At 36.4% G+C, this 20797-nt stretch overlaps 1 protein-coding gene across 1 annotated transcript in view; it reads right to left on the bottom strand.

Moving 5' to 3' along the window:
- PTPN21 (protein tyrosine phosphatase non-receptor type 21) overlaps positions 1–20227 on the bottom strand; it is a gene marked incomplete at both ends in the record, with an annotated part of 35122 nt that extends 14895 nt beyond the window's left edge. The window contains 8 exons of the mRNA XM_082000649.1: positions 678–765; positions 2782–2870; positions 3069–3156; positions 4438–4508; positions 4935–5002; positions 7163–7260; positions 9925–10094; positions 20048–20227. Of these exons, the coding sequence (XP_081856775.1) occupies positions 678–765; positions 2782–2870; positions 3069–3156; positions 4438–4508; positions 4935–5002; positions 7163–7260; positions 9925–10094; positions 20048–20227 (852 nt within the window). The remainder of the gene's footprint in view (positions 1–677; positions 766–2781; positions 2871–3068; positions 3157–4437; positions 4509–4934; positions 5003–7162; positions 7261–9924; positions 10095–20047) is intronic.
- Positions 20228–20797: the final 570 nt, after the last annotated feature.

Genomic DNA, 20797 nt, shown 5'->3' with positions numbered 1-20797 from the left:
TATTCATACCCTTCACTTGCTTTCAGACAAGCCATTGAAATTTTTAAGATTAAATTAGCATTAACCAATTTAGTTTTAATATAACGTCAATACTCTCACCAGGTTTTCCCTAAAACTGTACTTTGCGGGCCTGAACATGCACTCTAGCCTAAGAATTTTATTAGATTTATGAAAGTTGAAAGCAGAAGCTTTTTGTTGAAGTCCTTTTTATCAGCTATAACACTAACACAATTTACAGTATCTTCTTCTCTCTCTCTCATGCAGATTATGAACAGCCGCCTTCTCGACAAAGGCAACAGGCAGATGCTACATAAAATTAATTCTGCAAGGAACACCATGGCCCATTCTGGCAAGGCTCTAAGACCATGTTTATCTTTAAATGCCACTGACTTAAAAGTCAAAAAAACATGCTATAAATTTTACTGGAATGGATGAAAATGTTTGTGACCACCTGAACTGAACTTGTCGATGTACTCAACATAAAAGGTCAGATTTTTAATGCCTTCCCGTAGAAAGCTAGCCAGAGACAGTGTTGTTACTTTTGACTCATTCATAGAGTTCAAAGTTGCTAAACATATAAGAAGTAGTTTTTATACTTTGAGTTAAATTCACAATCTTAATTGGTGTTTTTATCTACCAATGCCTTAGTGAAAAAATAAGAGTAAAAATCTACTCACAGTTTGGAACTGGATCGTCTCTTCTTTGTTTGCCAGCTCTAATGCAAAAAAGGATTTGTTGTGGGACATGTTGGCAATATCATGCCACCTGCAGACAAAAGGTAGAGGACTTGACTGGCAAGCTCTGATTTTCAAACCACAGAAAATGGAACTGAAGAACAGAACCACCACCAAGAATATGGATAAAGAACTGGGGACAATTCATCAATCTATCTGAACAAGTTGCAGTCCATCACTTCCATATCCATTAAATGACTGCTGAAAGGAAAATATGTATGTGACTCTTCGGAAGATGCACAACATGTACAGTAGTAAGTTTATTACTTGTCTTCCACTTGAAATTCTTTCAAGTTTCTTTAAAAAAATAATAAAATCAAACTCAGATAAATTTACTTATCAGTAAGTTATAATGTCCCAACTGCTTGAAAGCAAACCATACATTCTAGGAAAAAAAAAAACCAAACCTACACTACACAAAACCATTAAGGTATTATTACACATATTTTCTAGAACTGTCTTGCATATTGACAGATGAGAAAAGGTTAGCCTGCAAGAAATATAATACCATATATTTACTCAACTTCTTGTTAAATATAGATGTAGTTTGATCCATTAGTATTATGTCAATGTAAATAAAGCCTATGTCATTGATTAAAAGAATATTCTGCAGTGCACAAGCACAGGCAAAAAGCATGATCTACATGCAAGATTCTCTCTAAACATATTTATGTGACTTCCATTTTAATTATATGGATGTGGCTGATAGCATTTTGTATAGCTACTCACCATCATAGGCATGAGGTAGAGAAACACTGATGTCCCCATTTTAATGCAGAGCAAAGACCCCTCAAATTTAAGGCCTTAGTTCATAGGCATTTATGGAGAAATTATGAAATTATTTGAACCAATCTGAAGCATAACCCAGCCTTTGTATACTGTACTAGTGAGTTATTTGTCTATGCTTTTTTGCCACCCAAATACCATGATATATCTACCCCCAGTAGAACTGGGCAGTCATACAAAAATTAAGCAATAGAGCAGAAAACTGGATCCTGAAATTGCAATATGAATACTTTCAGATGGTCTCCAGTGTGCAACTTTTTGTGTTTACACAGACACTGCATCTACAATTCTTCTGGAGATAATGTGAAATGTGTGAACAAAGCTTTATTCCTCTCCCATGTGCTTGGAAGTCAGATAGCAGAGCTGTTGCTGCTTCATTCTGCAAGAAAGCAGAGTAGGGCACTTCTACCACTCTACACAATTAAGAACAACTTGACACCAGCTCTCCTATCAGCAGGAGAGAGAGAGATTTTTGTGAAGGACAGTTAACAGTACTAAATGTATAAATTCTATTAAACTAAACCACTAACAGAAAGCAACATAGTTGCTACCTTCTTTAACCCCGGAAATTTACCAACTGTGGGACCACAGGATTTCAAGATTCTGTTCAGATTCAGCCAAAAATTCAATCCTAGAAGATTAAAATTCACAAAAAAAAGCCTTTCTTGCTCTAGTGATAACTGCAGATTACTAAGATTCATCCAAAAAAAAAAAATCTCCAATATGTATTTTTTTAAAATTTATTCTAAATTCTGTTCAAAGAAGCCCAAGCAATCCCTCTAGAAGCCAGTGGGAACCATTTCACATGAAGACTGAATTTTAACTGTCAGGTAAGTTGCAGACACACCTGTGACTCACCTCTGTTTCTTTTGTATAGAATATATGAAAGGAACTCCTGGATAATTTTACAATTGAGTATTTCTAAGGAAATTGATGTGCCCACCTCAGGACTTAAGATGTTCTATGTGCAGAGAATTGCTCCTTTTTGACTCAAGAAATGTTTTGCAATGAAATGTATATTCAATGTTTATCTCTTAGAATTAATCTGGCTTAAAGAGATTCACTCTGCAGTCAATACATCAAAAAACTCCCATGGACTTCAGTATTCACTGTAGCGCGACAACGACAAGACCATGTTCAGGTTTATCAAATTAATAAATACATATCACATCTAAGAGTCATTTCTGCTAGTGACGAACACACTTAAACACACATAAAATGTGAAGCGCACAAAGATATTTTAAGCAAGAACAACACTAACCTAAATACAACAGGAGGACGACCATTTTTGTGTTTCACAAAGATACCATCAAGACATGCTCCAATGAATATGTCACTTCCTTGGCTGTCCTGTAAGAAGTTACAAAAAATTATGCAAATACAGAAAAAAGTCTTTGAAAGCAAACTTACATGAGAAGCAATTCTGGGAGAGAAAAGGGGTGGTGTGGTTTTTGGTTTGTATTTATTTATTTATTTTTATTTATTTCCCCCCCTTTTTACACAGGGGGGAAACAAAGCAACTGAGACAAAGATCAAAGCCCTGCTTACCTTTGCAGGATAGGTCTCTTCACCATAGCCTTCCATTCTCTCCACTTCCTGCATATATAACATTTCTGCGTCAGGAGGAGTAAGGCCTCTACAAATGAAAACAACGATCAGCTAGTACTGGCAATAAGAAAAAATCATCTTTGTTTTACTCTGACTGACACTGCCAAAGTTTGAAAAGCATCCCCAAGACATCCAGGCAACCATCAAATCATGCTGTTTTCATCTGTACCAATCTTTACACTTGGATTCTAGTAACGTCTTTCTCCTGGGCATCTCTAGGGGTAAATGACAACAAAGACCACTTAAAATTATCATCTCTGCTAATGGCAGACAATTATAACATTCTTTTTCAAATCCATATTTTCCTCACTTTGTCAGAATGACTATTCTGGTACATGTGCTCAAGACCTGAATTTCTCCCATTGCAGTATATGTGTTTAGGACCAATATGAAGTTTGATGCTCCGTGTTTCAGGAAAGAGACTCTTATCTTCTAAATGCTGACAGAGTTTTAACTCTAATGGTTTGAAAACATGAGAAGGACAAGATCTGTAGGTAAAGGTAATTTTTTTTTTAATTAGACCAACTGGCATAGACAGTTTTCTCACAGACTTGCAGTAGTGTCACATGGATTAAAAGCTTGTGTTTCCCTACCTACCTCAGTTGATCTCATAAAAGACATTATCTCTACCTGCAAAATCCTGTCATGCTCATTCTTATGTCTCTCAACACTTTTCAATCATCAACGTCTCCGTTTCTTCACTTTTCCCTAATGTTATGTGGATTACCTTTTCTTTGCTGAACCTTAACCATGCAATCTTGGTACGAAAGCATTTCGAAGATGAGTGGATGTGAAATTTTCAAATTGATGTTTTAAAACAATACAGGAAAAATCATCGGTATTACCCACATACATTTTTCACTGATGAACTGACAACAGAGAACTTCACTTTCCTTTGTCTTGGACTACTGCATTTTAGCTACAAGATCATAAGCATTCTGGCACAGTGCCTCTACATTTCTATTGCCCTCGGTATCTGCCAATGTTGTTTGTCAAGAAACATCCTTACTGGGGTCACAACTTCATATAAAGAAGTTTCAGAAACCTTATACAGGTGAAATCACACTATTTAGTTGTGTCCTGTATCCTTAATTTTCAAGCAGAGTCCTCATTTATTTTAATAGTCATTCTGCTCTCTCTTCACTCTCATTCAGCAAAAATTCTTGTAATTTTAATGTAGATGTATCAGTGAAAACCTCTTTCAAATGGGAAGTGAAATTAGTTGAACTGTCTTCTGAGATTCCCAACTTCCTGAGCTATTGAAGCAATCACATCAAAATTAAGGAATAAAGAGTTTTAGAAACGTTACCTGAACTTCTGATGTAGCAAGGCAACTTTCTGTGTCGCTTCTTCCAATATTTTTTCTTCTTGTAGCCAACCCTTAAGGTAAGATAGCATTTATAGAATGAAATACAAAAAATTCTACAAAATTAAATTGTTATAGTTTCTTTACACAGGTGAATCAATCTTCCACTCTAGTCTTGGAGCTCAGATGCTGTAATATGCACACAAACAAAACCAAAAAGCACAAACACTGGTTTGAAGTGGTTTTACTCACTTTCCCATCTCCACCCCAACCTTCTTTTAGTGTAATATACAATAAAATTGAAAAGATCTTGCAACATCTTTCTTCTGAGTAATACAAGGTATCATATCTCACTCCAGCCTCAAAGAACACCTTTACTGAATTTGACCATCTAGGGAACAGAAAGCTACATGGATCACGGAGCCATTAACAATGATTTGTACTTACCCATCTAAAGTAATATTTAAATTTAACAAAATTAATCAATTTAAAGTACTTACCACTGGAAACAAAGCAAATCTTTGTAGAAACTCCTGAGATTCATACTGATCATAGTCTCCAAAATCAGCTAAAAAATAAAAAATTTCTTGGATTCAAACATTTGTAACAAAATGATTCAATACATGATTAATTGCAGTAGGATCTCCAAGTAGCAAATCTCCATCCAGAACAAACTAACCAGTAATTTTTATGAAACGTAAAAACACATCCCATCTTTTTACCTTATTCAGAAAAACTGATAACACTCCTTGTTGATAGGAAAGGAGAAGAAATGATAAAACAATCAGAGTGTTGCTCCAAGTGCTAAGGTTTTTATTTGTTTGGTTCTTTTAATCACAGAACAGTTGAGATTGGAAGGGGCCTCTGGAGATTTAGCCCTAAGCAGGGTCAGCTACAGCAGATTGTCTCAGAGCCTTCTCTGGTCAAGTTGGATCTAGATGCCTTCCCAGACTCAGGGGCATGCTCAGAAGGGACTAATAACAGTTTTGATTTTATGTCATGCCAAAGGGCAACCCAAGGAATTTGCCTCTTTTTCTGTTTCCAGGAAAAAACTAGCCAATGTTTCAAAGAGGAGAAACAGAACAGTCTAAACTGGAAAAGTTACGTACCAGTCTCACAGGAGAAACTGTGGGACAGCAGACTATATGGAATGGCTGCTCCCAAAAATATAAATACAATCCCCAAGTATACAGAATCTACTTACATTACCACAGATTCTCATCCATAACAGTATAATTTTTAGAGGAACCAAATTTGTATTAAGCATTAACAATCAATATGCAAGTTATGATGAAAGGGGAGAACTTGTGACACGCTACACCAACCCAGCACTTGAGATAAAGCAGTGTTTAGAATTAGTCTATCATCATTATTTCAAATACAGATCATTCTTGAAACCAGTTCACTCAAAACAGCAAACAACTGCTTCTGTTTGTTCACCAGCTAAAATTAGCTAACCTACCTGGTATAAACTACTTCAGTCATTACAGCACGTTAATTTAGAACCTGTGTTTTTTCTGAGTTGTTTTTTCACTGTGTTATCAACACATAGAGTTTCTCTCTTATAAGACTGAAAAAGGAATGTGAAAGCTAAAAGGATAAATATTTTCCATCTGGAAAGAGGATTATACTGAAAGATTTCTATAAACAACTCACTGAGCAGAGAGACATTTACTCTGTCCGAAGACATGCAAATAACAAAGCAAGATTTTGTCAGTTGAAGATCATTAAATCCTGGCTTGGATTAAACAGATTCACTGTTATATAAAAAAGGCACTAATATAATTCACCCTACTCTACTGGTAACCATATTCTCGAAAAACATAATCATCACCTTTAATGTGATACTACCAACTCATATAATTAAAAAAAAAAAAAAAGACAGACAAAAAAGCTTAAGTTGTATGTACTGCCAACGATTTTAAGTGCCTTTCAATTCTGGCAGATTTACAATTGCTGTTAGATATATACTGGAGTGGCATTCACTGTGAAGCAATATACAAAGAGGCTAAACAAAGCTGTTGCCATTAAAAACTTTTATTTTGCGAGATTTAAGATCTAACAAGCATGTTAGCAGGGAGCACCAGACATGATCAGCACAGACAGACTTATGACTGGTGGTTTTCTGGTGTATACTCTATCCCATCTGACCCCAGAACTGCTATTAGGAAAAATAAAACAGACATTTTCCTGTAGGTATCACAGAAATGGGTCTTCAGGACCAATTTTAACATAGGAATTGCTAACAGACCTGCACACTATTGAAATAGTCTTAGGTGTTAGGATAGCTGGGAAAAAAAGTTGAGATACAAGTGCTACTGTACATTCAAATTTTCTTATTTATTAAAACATGTCTCTCTCTCTTGACACCATGTCAGAATAAAGAGTCTTCATTAACAGAAACAGAGGAAAGGTCTGTCAATGTAAGCAGACAACTAAAGCCTTTGCCCTCAAAGGAATTCAGAAATCTAAGTCAAACCCAGCTTCTGAAAATACATGTTAGATACCCAGATACACCTCTGAGGACTGTACAGAAATACCAGCAAGTTCAGGACCACTGATACCCCTGTTCCTGCTCCTCAGTCCACATGACAAAGTTCTAAGGAGCCAGCCTTTCATAACCTACTGAATTGGGTCTTTGAGCAACAAACAGAAAACATGCAATAGAAAATACATTATCAACAGTTCTAATGCAACATTAGCCAATTTGCACAATTGCCTTACTTACCCTGAACAGCTAAACCAGCCAGATGTATTGCTTGTTCCAGTGTGCAAGGAATGTTGCCCTCCAAGATATCTTTCTTTAATTGCAAATAATACTGATACCTACATGGGAAAAAGAAGAAAAAGCTAACATGGGCTTCTTAATTTAAAAAGAATGCAGATGAATAGGCCTGCATTTCCTATTCCTCTCTGCATTCTCCAGTTAGTCTGGAGGGTAGTCTTCCTCATCATTTGGACCCACTATTTCATGGTCTTTGTTAACTTCTTCCTTAGCTTTCACATATCACTGCAGAATCGAATACTGCTACCTCTTAAAACAAAGATTCTCCACAATTTCTATCATACCCTAATAATTTTTTTTATTTTTACCTCTTCCTTCCTTAATATTATCTCCTCTTTACAATGTTCAGTATACTGCTGATGCATAGCTGCATTCTCTTCCAAAAGAACTTCAATCTATCCCTTCAATCACAATAGTGACTTTCATGTCTGCATTACAACTTCTGAGTACATTTTGTTCTCACTTTCAAGGCATCATTTTTTTTCCTCCTTTAATCTGACCTTTTCCTGGGTATCTCTTGTACACACAACCATTTGTCCATAGTATGAACCACAATTTTCTGGAATTCTTCTTCCCCTTTTAGCCATGCATGGAACATCCTGTCCAAGCCCAAAACATCTCAAATCTCAAAAATGCTACTATAGCTACACAGACTTTTCTGAGAAGGACATTTGCCTTCTATAAGTCTAGTTTTAAAAGCTTCTTAATTTCCTCATATTGTATATTAACTCTTGTGAAGTAAGGCTTTAATACTGAGAACATGGAAGCATGTGCTGCTGATTCATTCAGTGATTAGAAATGTCAGATAAACTCCACATAAATTTTCACCGTTAGAGGATAAAAGATAGCTCTCTTCCCTCACTGTCACTGTATTTAACAGGCTGTTAAACATTTTTATAAATATTGTTTAGACTCTTCCTGGATCCTACTACAAAAAAGCACTATGCCATACGACAGCAGATAACATCCTTATACAACATAAACACAAATGGCTGGGACTAAACCCAGGCCTTAAAAAAACAGAAACGAAAAAGCCACCATGTATCAATGCATTTGGGGAAACAAATATTCCCAGTCAATCTTTCCACAGAACTGCTATTAGAAGTAAACATACAGATAAAGAATCTTGATACTAACCTGTGATACTACAAATACCACCTTCTTTTGTCTATGAAATTTCCATTTCCTGGTATACGTTAAACACATTAATTTGCTTAAACAGGCTCAATCTCATTTAAATTGAAAAGGTACGAAAAAAATGCACAGATTTCTGAAACTAACCCAGACTCTCACTATCGTACATAGAAACAAGTACCATCCTCTATGACTTGAGTGTAAAAGTAGGCACATAAACGCCTGCTTTCTACGTGGCAGCACACTGTAAAATTGCTGTTAAAGCTCCAGCATAAACACCATATTCTTTAAATAAATGCCAGAGAAGAATATTGAAGGTTTTTCAGGCAATTTAGCTATTCAGTGCAACACCATGACATTTATCTTACTCTAATGAATGCATCCTAGTACACCAACAAGCACAGAATCTGAGCTAAAGATTTATTGAAAAAGAAGAAAGACCACTAGAAGGACTTTTTAAGCCAGTGAAATTGCTGAGAAAAAAAAATTCCAAAACTTCAGAGTTTTCAGAAAGAAAATAATCTTACAGAAATTACACATAAAATAAAAACTAAAGCTGCCAGGCATTAAGCAGCAAGTTACAGCACCACTGTCTGCATCAAGACGCTTATCTCCCTTAAAAGCTTTCACACCACAGTTAGTGGGAAAGGTCTCTGGGAACCTATGTTACCACCAGAGTACCAGAGTATATAAAGACAGTTTCAAGTAAGCAATTATTCAAGAATAATTTAAGCTGGAAAGGACCTCTGATTGATCATCTGGTTCAACTCCCCATCAAAACAGGGACAACTTGAAGTTACCAGCTTAAACAGGTTAATGCAAACACACATTTCTGAAATACCAAATATATGTTTGTAATCCAGTTGCTGGTTTTGTACTCATTTGCCTGTTAAAATTAACAGTTAAATCAGAACAACTACAGACATTAAGACACTAGAAGCCAATGTATAGGCCCATAAAAATAACTATATGATCAATTTTACTTTTCCCCTGCAGTCAGCACCACTTCTGTGAAGCTCCCCAGATGCACAGTAGGAACGGATATATGATATCAAAGCTAACATCCACCTCCATTGCCCAGTGACACACACACACAAAAACAAATAAAATCACAAGCTGAAGCTTAGCCTGTAGTTTGCCAATGTATTGTACTGAAAGTACAGAAAGTACTGAAAGCAAAACAAAGAAAAGCATGGCTCAATAAAATCTGCATGTGCTTTGTGCAGGATGGACGTCCCCAAAAGCAACATAAGGCTCTTCAAAACAAGAAAAGAGACACACAAACATGAAGGGGCTAAAACAATTAAAAGTCTGACCATGCAAGTATGTCTATCACTGAAAACAGGTTTGAATAGATTCCTAAGATCACCAAAAAGTTAGTTGTTTGCTTAGTTTATCACATATTTAAATATTTGAAAGGGAAATAAGTACACAGTTTAAACACAAATTCTGCCTAAAATAATAATTTCCATTTCTATAGAGGTGGGGGAGGTGAAAGCAGACAATTTTTTAAAAAGCCATACACTTCAGAATGCTGAAAGCAAAATTATAGACACCTGAATGCAGTTTACCTGGTAATCTCCTGCTGAAGCTGAGAAACAGTAGGCACATAGAACACTACTCCAAAATACACAGTTGGCTCCAAGGCATATTTGTCCAGCTGCTTTTTCAGAGGCTTGTCCAAATCTACCCATCTGCGCTGATTCTGCTTATTATAATACCACAGACTGAAATACGTAATCTGAAAAAGAGGCATTGCAATGATTAACAAAGTTAATATTGTGATACTAAATAAAATATATTGTATTAAATTCTTGCTACTTAGAAATTAAAGTTTTAAAACACTGACTAAGGCTATGGGTTATTGAAAACTTAAGACAACTAGAGAGACATTTAATATCAAAAGTAGGCATTATTTCCAGATAAGCAATCCACATACATAAGGTCCCCCACCTAAAACATTACCAATCCTACTCTTTATTTGCAAACAGTCCCTGACCCTGTTGTGGCAACTCACAGGTGTTAGTAATCACAGAATCACAGAACCACAGCATTTATGAAAACTAAGACAAGTGAGGAAGGCAAACAGAAAATGACACTGGACAGCAGGAAAACAAAGTATGGCTTCTCTGGGGAACCTGGAGGCAAGCTCACATGGGATGCCGAAGGACAGAAGAGCACAGGACAGCTGGTCGGTCAAAGACAAACTCATTAAAGCACAGGTCTTTTCCAACATTAATGATTCTATGATTCTATGTATGGCTCATCCCACAAGCAACAAAAATGACCAGCTACAGCAGCAACTTATACAAAATAAAGCTATTAAGGATGAAGTTTTATAAAACAAAGGACTATTCATCATGATTTTTTGACATCAATAATGTCTGCGAATAAACTTAGAAAAATTGTCTAACAACAACCTAGCAAACAAAGTGTTTACTGTTGTCTTCTCAGAAGCTCTAGCTTTTTGATACTTGGAGCACAGATTTGAAATTCAATGGGGAGCAACAGCTGGTAGTAGAGAAAGGCCACTTTAAGTACTTTCCTGTGAAAACTCGCCCAAGAGTCAAATTTAGAAGTCATAAATACTTCCAGTTTCAAGAGAAGAAAAGGAATACAGCTCTGAAAACAAATACTATAAACAACACTGTGTTCTAAATTTCTCAGTGCAGGCGCACAAAGTTTGCTGTTACCTTAGACAACATTTGCTTTTATTTCTGTGCTTCAATCCTCCAACCATAAGATAGAGTATGTGGTAATCTCTGCCACCCAACAAAAGATATTGAAAAAACAGTATCTTAAGATGGAATCTTATGAAATAAGATGTTAGGAATTGTAACAGTAGTACCACACAAACTCCATTAAGAAAGAAATACTACCTTCACTGCAACATCACACACTCAAAAGGGTAAAACGTACCATATGACTACTCCTCAATCCTTCCTGCAGACTGAATGAGGAAAGGAAAGCATGTAAAAAGGTCTATTTCTCTTTTATTACAAGACGGTTTTCACCATGTGCACAGTCACAGGAGCCAAAGTTAGATTGTGATGCTGACATCCTGTAATTCCTGAGTGTTATAAATGTAATGTATATATAATGCAAGACACCAAGTAGAGGACCAAAAAATAACAGTTAAAGTTGAACTACATGCCATGAGCTACTTGATCTCACTTGCTAGGAAGAGCTCAAAAAAGAAAGCCTACTACTGTGCTGGCCCAGCCTACCTGCCCAACAGGTCAATTGCATGAGCCTCGGGCCGAGCGCTGCCTGAAAGGTCGAACCACAACCTGCTGGGTGAGAGCAGAGGCCAAGGCAGAGACTGAAACCTAAGGGTAACAGCTAGAGAACCACAGAAGCACACCTATAAAGTTGAAAGACTTCTATCAAAGATTCCACACAAAGGAAACCGATTAAAAATGTATGCAAAAATTTCTAAGCAAGTTTGAATAACTTTCCTCTGCAGTCTTGATGCATTTAAACCTCAAAGAAGGATGGATGTGTAACATAAAGGTAGAGAGAGAAAGAGCACCAACTTCTGTTACCACCACTACTGATTCAAACTCTCTCATACTCCCAGTTCTACACCCTGAAGTCTAAACAGAATGTATAGCTTATTTTTAAGGCATGATGATCACTTGCACTGGTCTGTTTCTTTAAAACACTGATCACTTTTTCTTGCCTTACACACAGAACTGAGTAGTTACTGGCACAACAGACTAAGAAAAATATTTCCGTGTTTTAAAATATTCTCTGGAATCCAGCATATCTTTAAACAAGATTTTTCTCCCACAGTATTTTCCCTTCCAAATTCCTCCAACCTGGACTATAAAAAATAAAATGAAAGCCAAGTAAAAGATTGTGGACCAAAGCCTGTCTTCTGACTTGTTTGCAAACCTTTCACTTGACTTCAAGGGCAGAATTTGATCCTGTGAGTTTTCAGAGGAGCTTATGCACCCTGGAATATTCGCACTGATTAAAATAGAATCCATTTTTATTCATTGCTAAAACATTTTATTATTAGCAGCTCAGGACAACACCCAATTCTAAAAAGAATGTCATGACATAATTCTTAAAATACGTTAAGCTGTTAAGACTAACACTATTTTGAGGTTCATTTATTTTAGTGACTTATTCATGACCCTTTGAAGAAAATCAAATAGAAATAAAAAGAACATATAATTTCTGCACAGTTACTTTCTACCTAACTGCTTTCTGTCACTACAGACAAGAACAGTAAGCATTTTTGCATGAAAGGTCAAGAGCTATCAAGAACGCAGAAGTACCAAAAGCCCAACATGGTATCACAGTTCACAAGTTGGTGGGAGTGACTTCATCTACGAAGTCAACTAGACTTCCTAAGCTAAGCAGAGGAGCTTCCTCAGCTGTGAGTGCCACAGAACTACATTGCTGTAGGTGACTATATTGTATCTTTTGGCATGACATGGGATGAAAGTCAGAGAAGCAGGGTGGATCAGTCTTAAGAAGAGACTAAAGTAAAAATCTTACTGTGGAGTTCAATTTCCTAAGAGTGGGGTATAGAGAAGACAAAGATTGACTCTTCTTGGAAGTGCTTACTGCAAGTATGAGAAGCAGTGGGAACAAGCTGCAATGTGGGAAATTCCAATTAGATCAGGAAGAGAATTTCACAAGACTAGCCAAACACTGGAAGAGTTAGCCCAAAAAGGTGTGACATCTCCATCCTTGGAGGAACTCAAATTCATCTAGGCAATCCCTGAGCCACCTGATCCAAGCGGCCTTCCTGAGCAGAGGGTGGGACCATGCAAACCTCAGAGGATCCTCCCAACTCAAACTAATATGTGATTCTATGTCAATGTAGAATTGGTGCTTACAGAGAAACACTTTACTGAGAAACTCTTGGATGTAAATGAAATAACACCTTTTTTAAAAAGTGTTATCCTTTACAAACCCATTTAAAGCTGAGCTTTAAATTTTAAAATTCTCATCGGATTCCACATCTGTTGAGCATACTTTGCTGTTCCTCATGTTTTATAATCTGAAATGGAATCAGTGAGATAGTCCTTCTTCCCTGTACCAACTGCCTGACATTAGTTAGCTACAACTAACCACTGCATTTCATTTTATTTTCCTTAATATAGATCAGTGTCATCCCTAATATAATTCCACTTTGGCTCTAATCTAAAAATCATTTCTATATACCTGTTATTCTGATTAGCAGTATTAAAAAAATGTTTTAATATAGAATCTTAGGGTCTATTTTGGTCACAGTTTACACTACCTAGAAAAGAAATAAAAAAAGACAAATGTGTATGCCAGATATCAAATGCGTGTCATCTTCTCACTTGAGCTTAACAGCACCTATTATGATCCCCAAATTTTACTGTACATTCGATTTTTTGGCAATATAATATATCCTGATACATTATATTTTCCTGATACATTATATTGCCAAAAAATCCCTAGGATTTTCAGACACTATTACTGCCATCTTTAGGGGAAAAAAAAAGAATAAAAAGGAAAGAAAAATCATTCTCTATAAACCCTCAGACTAAGGGAAAAAAACCAACCACTTTTTGTGGATGGAAGCAAGGAGGACACATAGACTTTACCACACATTCCCCTGAGGCACAGCAGTGTTCAAAGTTTACTTTGAACTTAGGTATTTAACTATGTATTTCCCAGTTAATTTAAATATCCTATATTATGAATCTTACAGAATATCTCACAGGTTATACATAGACTGGAAAAGAGAATTGTTTTCTAATTGTTAATACAGTGCCTTCTAATTAATGCAATCTGCTACCTGCCTTGAGGGTACAGTGACCTGAGGAATCACCATCCTAAGATGTGAGGCAAGAAATTTAAAAAAATAAAACAATAACAGGGTTTACAGATGAATGCAATCAAAACATATTTTCAGGCTTTTCCTCTTTTACACTGGTACATACAAATAAAACAAGCCATAAGACTCCTGAAGAGAGTGGTGAAAACACCTTCTCATTATTGAAGTCTAAGCACTTATCGGACTTCTAAAATCCCCGTTAGCCCAAGGGCTCCACTGTGTCTAGCTTTATTATGTGCTTGGATACAAAACAGCTCCTGCCATCAGTATATGACAGTTTATTTAAACTGTGTGCAGGAAAACTGGGTCAATAATCTTGTACTACGCACGACTGCCAGATACCAAGCAAAAGCTTTACCCTACGCCCAATGTTAAGAACTACGGAAGGAGACAAGAAGCCCTGAAAATTCTCCAGAATCTCCACTCTTATCACAGCAGACAAGCTCCTCCACAAATCTTCCCAATCTCTAGGGAAGAAAGGATCTGGAGCAGCCTGGACGGGCCAGTGTACAACATCCAGGACTTCCTGGAAGTGATGGAGAAAGAAACCTGTGAGTCTTGTCATGTACCAGCCACCAAGTGGAAAGCTGCACTCCTCTACACGTTGCCACCACCAATTCTTCTTGCAGAAAAAGGAGGACTGTTGGCTAGCCTTATAAAAAAAATCCCTCCCTCTTCCCCATCTTGAAGGTATTCACTTTAGGGTATGTTTTGTTATATTATTTTTGTTGTTCTAGTACTGACAAGATTGTCAACTGTAGCTGCAGAAAGGAGTATTAGCAGGGTAGCCACACAAATACAGACAGAAGTCAGTCTTAAGGCTTATTTCTTTCATTATGTAAACCTTTTTTCCAACATCCCCCCCAATTACATTCTCCTAATTACTCTAATATGGGATTCACAAATGCTATTTAAACAAAGCAGTTGCCAACTATAGCTTAAAGCAAAATAGCAGAGATAAGAAATAAACAAAATCAATACTTTGCAAGGTAATCTGACATATTCTAACTTACTCAAATTAAAACACTGCTGGAACTGCAATACACAGTGTTTTACACCCTTCAAGTATAATGAATAAATGGGCTTCTGACAGGCAAGGCAGATTCTTCTCATCAGTATATTAAGACAAAGGTAAACCTGCTAATTTACAAGCTAAAAAGCAGTACCTTCATAGTGCATAAAAGACATTATATCCCATCAAGACGTATTTGAACCTCTTGCAGAAACAGGTCAGTTATCAATCAACATGACCAAAAAATGTAGAAACATACTTTTTTTTTTTTTTTAAATCATGTTGCTTTCTCCCACCACCATCCACGGCTCTGAGAAGGATGGACTCACATATCCGCTTTTGACTCACACCTTGCACAGCACTGACGTTAAAAGAAGTATTATGTTTCCATTCATCAGAGGCTTAAATTCTGATTGCTTTACAACAGGGAAAAGCAAAATTTCAAACTAGTCTAAAAATACTAAACAATAAACTAACGTCTTTCTTCAGAAGTAAAGAAAACCTCTTCTGTCAAAATTAGTATAAAACTATACAGCGATTCACAGACATTGTGACAGTGAAAAAAACACAATTGAGTGGTATAATCAAGTTCTGACCTAACTTTATAAAAAAGCTAAAGAAGTCAGAGGCAATGCTTCCTAATTGACACTACTGTTTTAACGGAAAAACCTTAATTTTGTGCTGCTCAGTGTAGTAAGACCGAGTGCAAATTCTGTACCTGATTGTATAGCCTTTTTCCTTCTGAAAAAGGAAAGACTACACTAACTGCACTGAGGCAATTACTGATTTTTGGTTAACTGCTCTGCCCTTCAATTTACCTTGGCTTCTAAGTTGCAATTACAGCACACTTATAATTATTATATGTTTTAGATGGAGTAAAGTTTGTTTTTCAATAAAATAACATATTTTAAATTAGATTACACACACGAGGTCTATATTTTTATACAGATTCCTCCATGACAATTTCTCCTTTCCTAATTTTAAGGAAAATTTGGATCAGAGGCGCAACCATACCAGTTCAACTATAAGCACTGCTTCTCCTCTTATTTCTCCAAGCATTAGCTAAAATTTCATCAGATTTTGATAAAAGGCATAAGCATAATTATGTTAGTGACCCTTCTGTCATGACTTGGCTCAACTTTTATTTGCCAATCAATATGCTTTCTGATACATATACATGTAAGAATATTTACACTTATACTTGGTCTTATTTTAAAAACACTCTTCAGGCATGCAAAACACATTTAAGAAACCACCACGCTGAATTAAAGGTATTTTTATGTGTTTTCTCCAAACAAGAGCTGATACTTTTAGGGTTCAGAGAAAAGTTTTACAGCATAGTTCAAGCATTTCTGAAGCACTGTTTCAGAGCTTCGAAGTTATTCAGGATGCGGATAACCTTGATTCCTTCTTTCCTATTCATGCCCAAAACAAATACAGGAACTTGCACATGCATAACACACTCTCCACAGAAGTCCCTACCCTTAGTTCCTGTACTTGGGCCCAAATCTCTACCATGTATCTGCACTTAAGTCAGACTCTGCTTTGTACACAGTAGCAGAATTTGCCCCTTCATTCTGGTTTAGAAGTGTTATTAGGAAACAGAAATAAAAGACGATCCAGCAAGAGAGGTAAATCAGTTGTAACATCTCCTGCCAAACATCCTACAGATATCCAGCTGTATTAACATTTAAAAAAACATTTCTCTATTTTCAAGTATTTAATTTGTATACTCATGCCCTAGATGCAAGATGAGCGGTGTTGCACATACTTTTTAAGGTAGTTAACAATCAGCGCTCTCAGCAATTTTTTCAAAACTTGTAATTCCAGAATGGTTTTCTTCAACAAATACAGCTTTTTGCATAAATCAAATTTGGTTACAGTTCTCTCACCGGAAAAAAGACTGGCTGCGCTACAAAGGGTAAGTAACTTATGTTCCCTGTTCCCCATGGCTTCTTTCCCCAGTTCCTCAGTTTGAGAGCTGGATTATGTACCTGTTTGCTGATGAGTCACATTCTGGGAATACCAGAAGATATTCTTCTTAATATAATGCATTAATTTCACTTTTTTGTAAAGCCTACCATTCAGTAAAAAAATAAAATTGTCAACATACTTATGACTTCCTAAACCTTAACTATGTGTCTGTACTAGTATACAACTTGGAAATTGAGAAGAATTAATTGGAAAAACAAAAGAAAAATCAGTGTTTAGCCACACAAAGCATAATTTGAAGACTAGTCATATACATAAAGATCTGTTAAAACAAATGCCTTAAAAGATGGCACAGCATTAAAAATAAGCCATTCAATTCACTGCCCAAATTCAATAATTACAGATTACACCAGAGAGACATTTACAAATTTTACCATTCAATGGGTAAAAAGGTAGAGATTCCCCTCATACCTCCTGCAATAAACTGTTATGAAGGTGCATGGGAACTGCACATCATAACTGCATAGACCATACACAGTAATCCGAAACTGATGCCTTGGTTTTCGTAACTGCCTTAAGTCTCAGTACTCAAATACAGCCACACTCTTCACATTTAACACTTTGAATTCACATTCACACTGTAAGGGTGCTTAGTGCATTAACAATATGAAACACGTTATAGAAAGTACTTAGTATTTTACAGTACCAAGGACTATTATGGTTTTTGCAGACTGAAGCAAAGCACTGAGCAAAGTTTTCTTCCTGAAAACTTTCTACTAAGCAAGCAGTCAGGAATGATCCAGTATCTGCTTGGCAAATCTGACTATTTAAAGGCAAAACAATGTTTTTTGAATGCAAGCTCTGGAAAGTAATTTATACCCCTACTTTCCATTCCCTTTTATTGCAACACATTTTCCTGCCAAAATAATCCATGCAAGAATGCATGACTGAAGGAATCTGCTCAGAGTTCAATAGTGTACTGTCAACTCCCTTAGTCTGATATATGACTCTTAATTGAGGGAACTGCCATCTTTCTCTTTTTTTTTTTTTTTTAACAGATTTTTAGGAGTAGCTCCAAACAGATAGATAATGAAGAATTATCTAATAATTCTAATAAGAAGCTGAAAAAAACTGCATCTCCAACACTCTGTGAATAGTTCAATAAAAGCCAGCAGTCATCATCCAGGAAAACAAAGCCTTTGTGTTTTGCAAACCAAATATAGTTAAATCCTTTACCTTCTCTTGACTTAGCAGTGAGATCTGAAAGTAGATAGATAAAACTGACAAACTCCATTCAAACACAGCAATAACTGAATACTAAATATATATTTGATGTGTTCCAAGTAAACACTAAGGCTACAAGAGTAGCTACTCTCCCTTTGCTAGAAAAAACACGTTGAAAAGAAGTCATACTGTTGCATAGAATTGCATTTTTCCAAAATAAAAGTACACTAAAAAAAATATATTTGGAGAATCTACAAGAATGCATATTGGGATTGAAAACAACCACAGTAAAAAAAAAAAAACACTTAGAGATCAATGGATTCACATCTATTTAATTTATTTATTATTCTCCAAGCCGGGGGGGGGAGGGGGGGGAAATCTGAAAACAATTGAATGTATGTAGCATTTCCTACCAAGAAATTCTACAGTAATGCATGCAGTGTACAGTAATAAATGTTTGCAAGATTTGAGTCCTAAATTTACTTGCTCAATATTTGAGCAAAGCTATAAGCAGTTGACATTGCTTGACCATGAAAATATAACATTTCAAAAAATCATAGTTATTAGCCAACAATCATTTTCACAATTACTCTTATTTCAGATACCTAAATCTAGGGTTTTCATCCTGTATTTGCATCCCATATTCAAACCACCATTATATGGCAGACCACATAATAGAGAAAAAGCATCTTTTTCAGACCAGTGTCAGACACTAAACTTCTAGTAAAAGTTTTCTCTCTCCTGCCCCCCACAAGTGCACATGCTGTCACATTTTAATGACTACAAAATGAACTAAACCTTTTGAGACTCCAGTGGGAAATGTCAGTTTACATAGTATCAACTACTGCAATCAAATCCACCTGTGCTCAACAAAATTATAAACCCCTGACATTCATTCATATGTTGGTAATCTATGTAGATTTCTATAAATAACATTTTGCAGCTCAGCATTTCAGAATTGATTTGCTCAATACAGGAGATGTATGAATAATCACTAAATGTGTGGGAGAAGAGCAAATTTCAGTTGCAAAAGGATCCTTCAAAATAGCAAGTCAGGAATTTTGGGGAAAAAAGACAAATTACACTGACACATACAGATTCAATTAGTGCAAACCATGTTTCCTCAGGACACCAGCACTTGATCTGACTATATGTTTGCTCCAAGACAGCGTCTGCAAACATGTTTGCACATTGAACAAGCAATACAAATAGCTGGTGACTGGTACACTTACCGCATTTTGTGCTTTAGGCTCTTTTCACAGCACTCATCCATCAGGAAGAAACACACACACACAAATAAATCTCTTTCATATCCTAAGCCAAAAGTTGTCTCAAGTCTCACAGTTAACCATGTTGCTTACGCAGAAATTTTTTTGTTGTCATTTTGTGGTTGTTTTTTTTTTTGTAACAGCATTTTCAGCATTGTGAAGTTTAAAAACAGTCACTTTATCGCTCTAAGCTTCTATTCACTGCCACTTTTCACGTGTCTTCCCCTTGGGCATTCCCTAGCTCTGCAACATAAGTTTTGCAACTGTTTTGGACCACGTTGATTCCCTATCATGACCAGAACATGAAGAAACAAGGGGAACACAGAATAGCTGCTCCAGTAAATAAACTGATTGCCCCAAATGGTACGGATTTACCACAAAGGTCATCTAGCACCAGAGACAAAAATCACACCTTCACTCAACAGTTCGCTTACCTCCCGCAATTCAAGCCTCTGAGACACCGCTTCCAGACTTTCCTGGCCTGTGCTTTCCACCGACAGCGTGAACTCCACAAATTCATTGTTGAGCAGCTGGATACGAGCCACCAAGCAACTCTTGCTGGATACTGTATAACGTCGAGTTCGTTTCAATTTTAACCCAAAAGGTAGAGGCATCTTCTTTTTCCTGTGCAGATGGTTACTGATATAAAGCTGCTACCACCGGGGCCTTGGGAGGGGACAAGTAGCTATCTTCTCTCAAAATGTAAGGAGCTGTAAAGTCTCCAGAGATCAACCAGCAGCAGCAGTACCCATTAAAGATAAGCAAGTTTTCCACCAAGAGACAGGTAGAAGGGGCATCCACTGTAACCCTAGAAAGGAGCAAAAGACAGTAAGTACAAGAATCTAAAATACTTTGACTGAAAGGGGAATGGAAACCTGGGAAAAATAACATGTATATTTTTTCTAAATCTAAATAATAAGTCTACTTTTCCAAAATGCAGTGCTGTTATGCATTCAAATAATGAAATAATCCCCAGAGTTTCTGGTTTTTCCACAGACGACACCACTCTTTGGCAAATTGACTTTTCTTTTTAAACTCACAAGTGAATGAGTCTTAATCAAATGTGGCTGCAATCTCTTAAAATAAGTATTTCTAAACTGAATGGGTATTTAAATCAAATCCCTTTACGAAGTCCGAGTTGCCTAAGGTATTTCTAATACTGAACAAAGCCATTTTCTTCACGA

Source organism: Phaethon aethereus (assembly GCF_964289735.1).
Source record: "Phaethon aethereus genome assembly, chromosome: 5".
Taxonomy (NCBI): domain Eukaryota; kingdom Metazoa; phylum Chordata; class Aves; order Phaethontiformes; family Phaethontidae; genus Phaethon; species Phaethon aethereus.
This window is presented reverse-complemented; position numbering and strand designations above follow the sequence as displayed.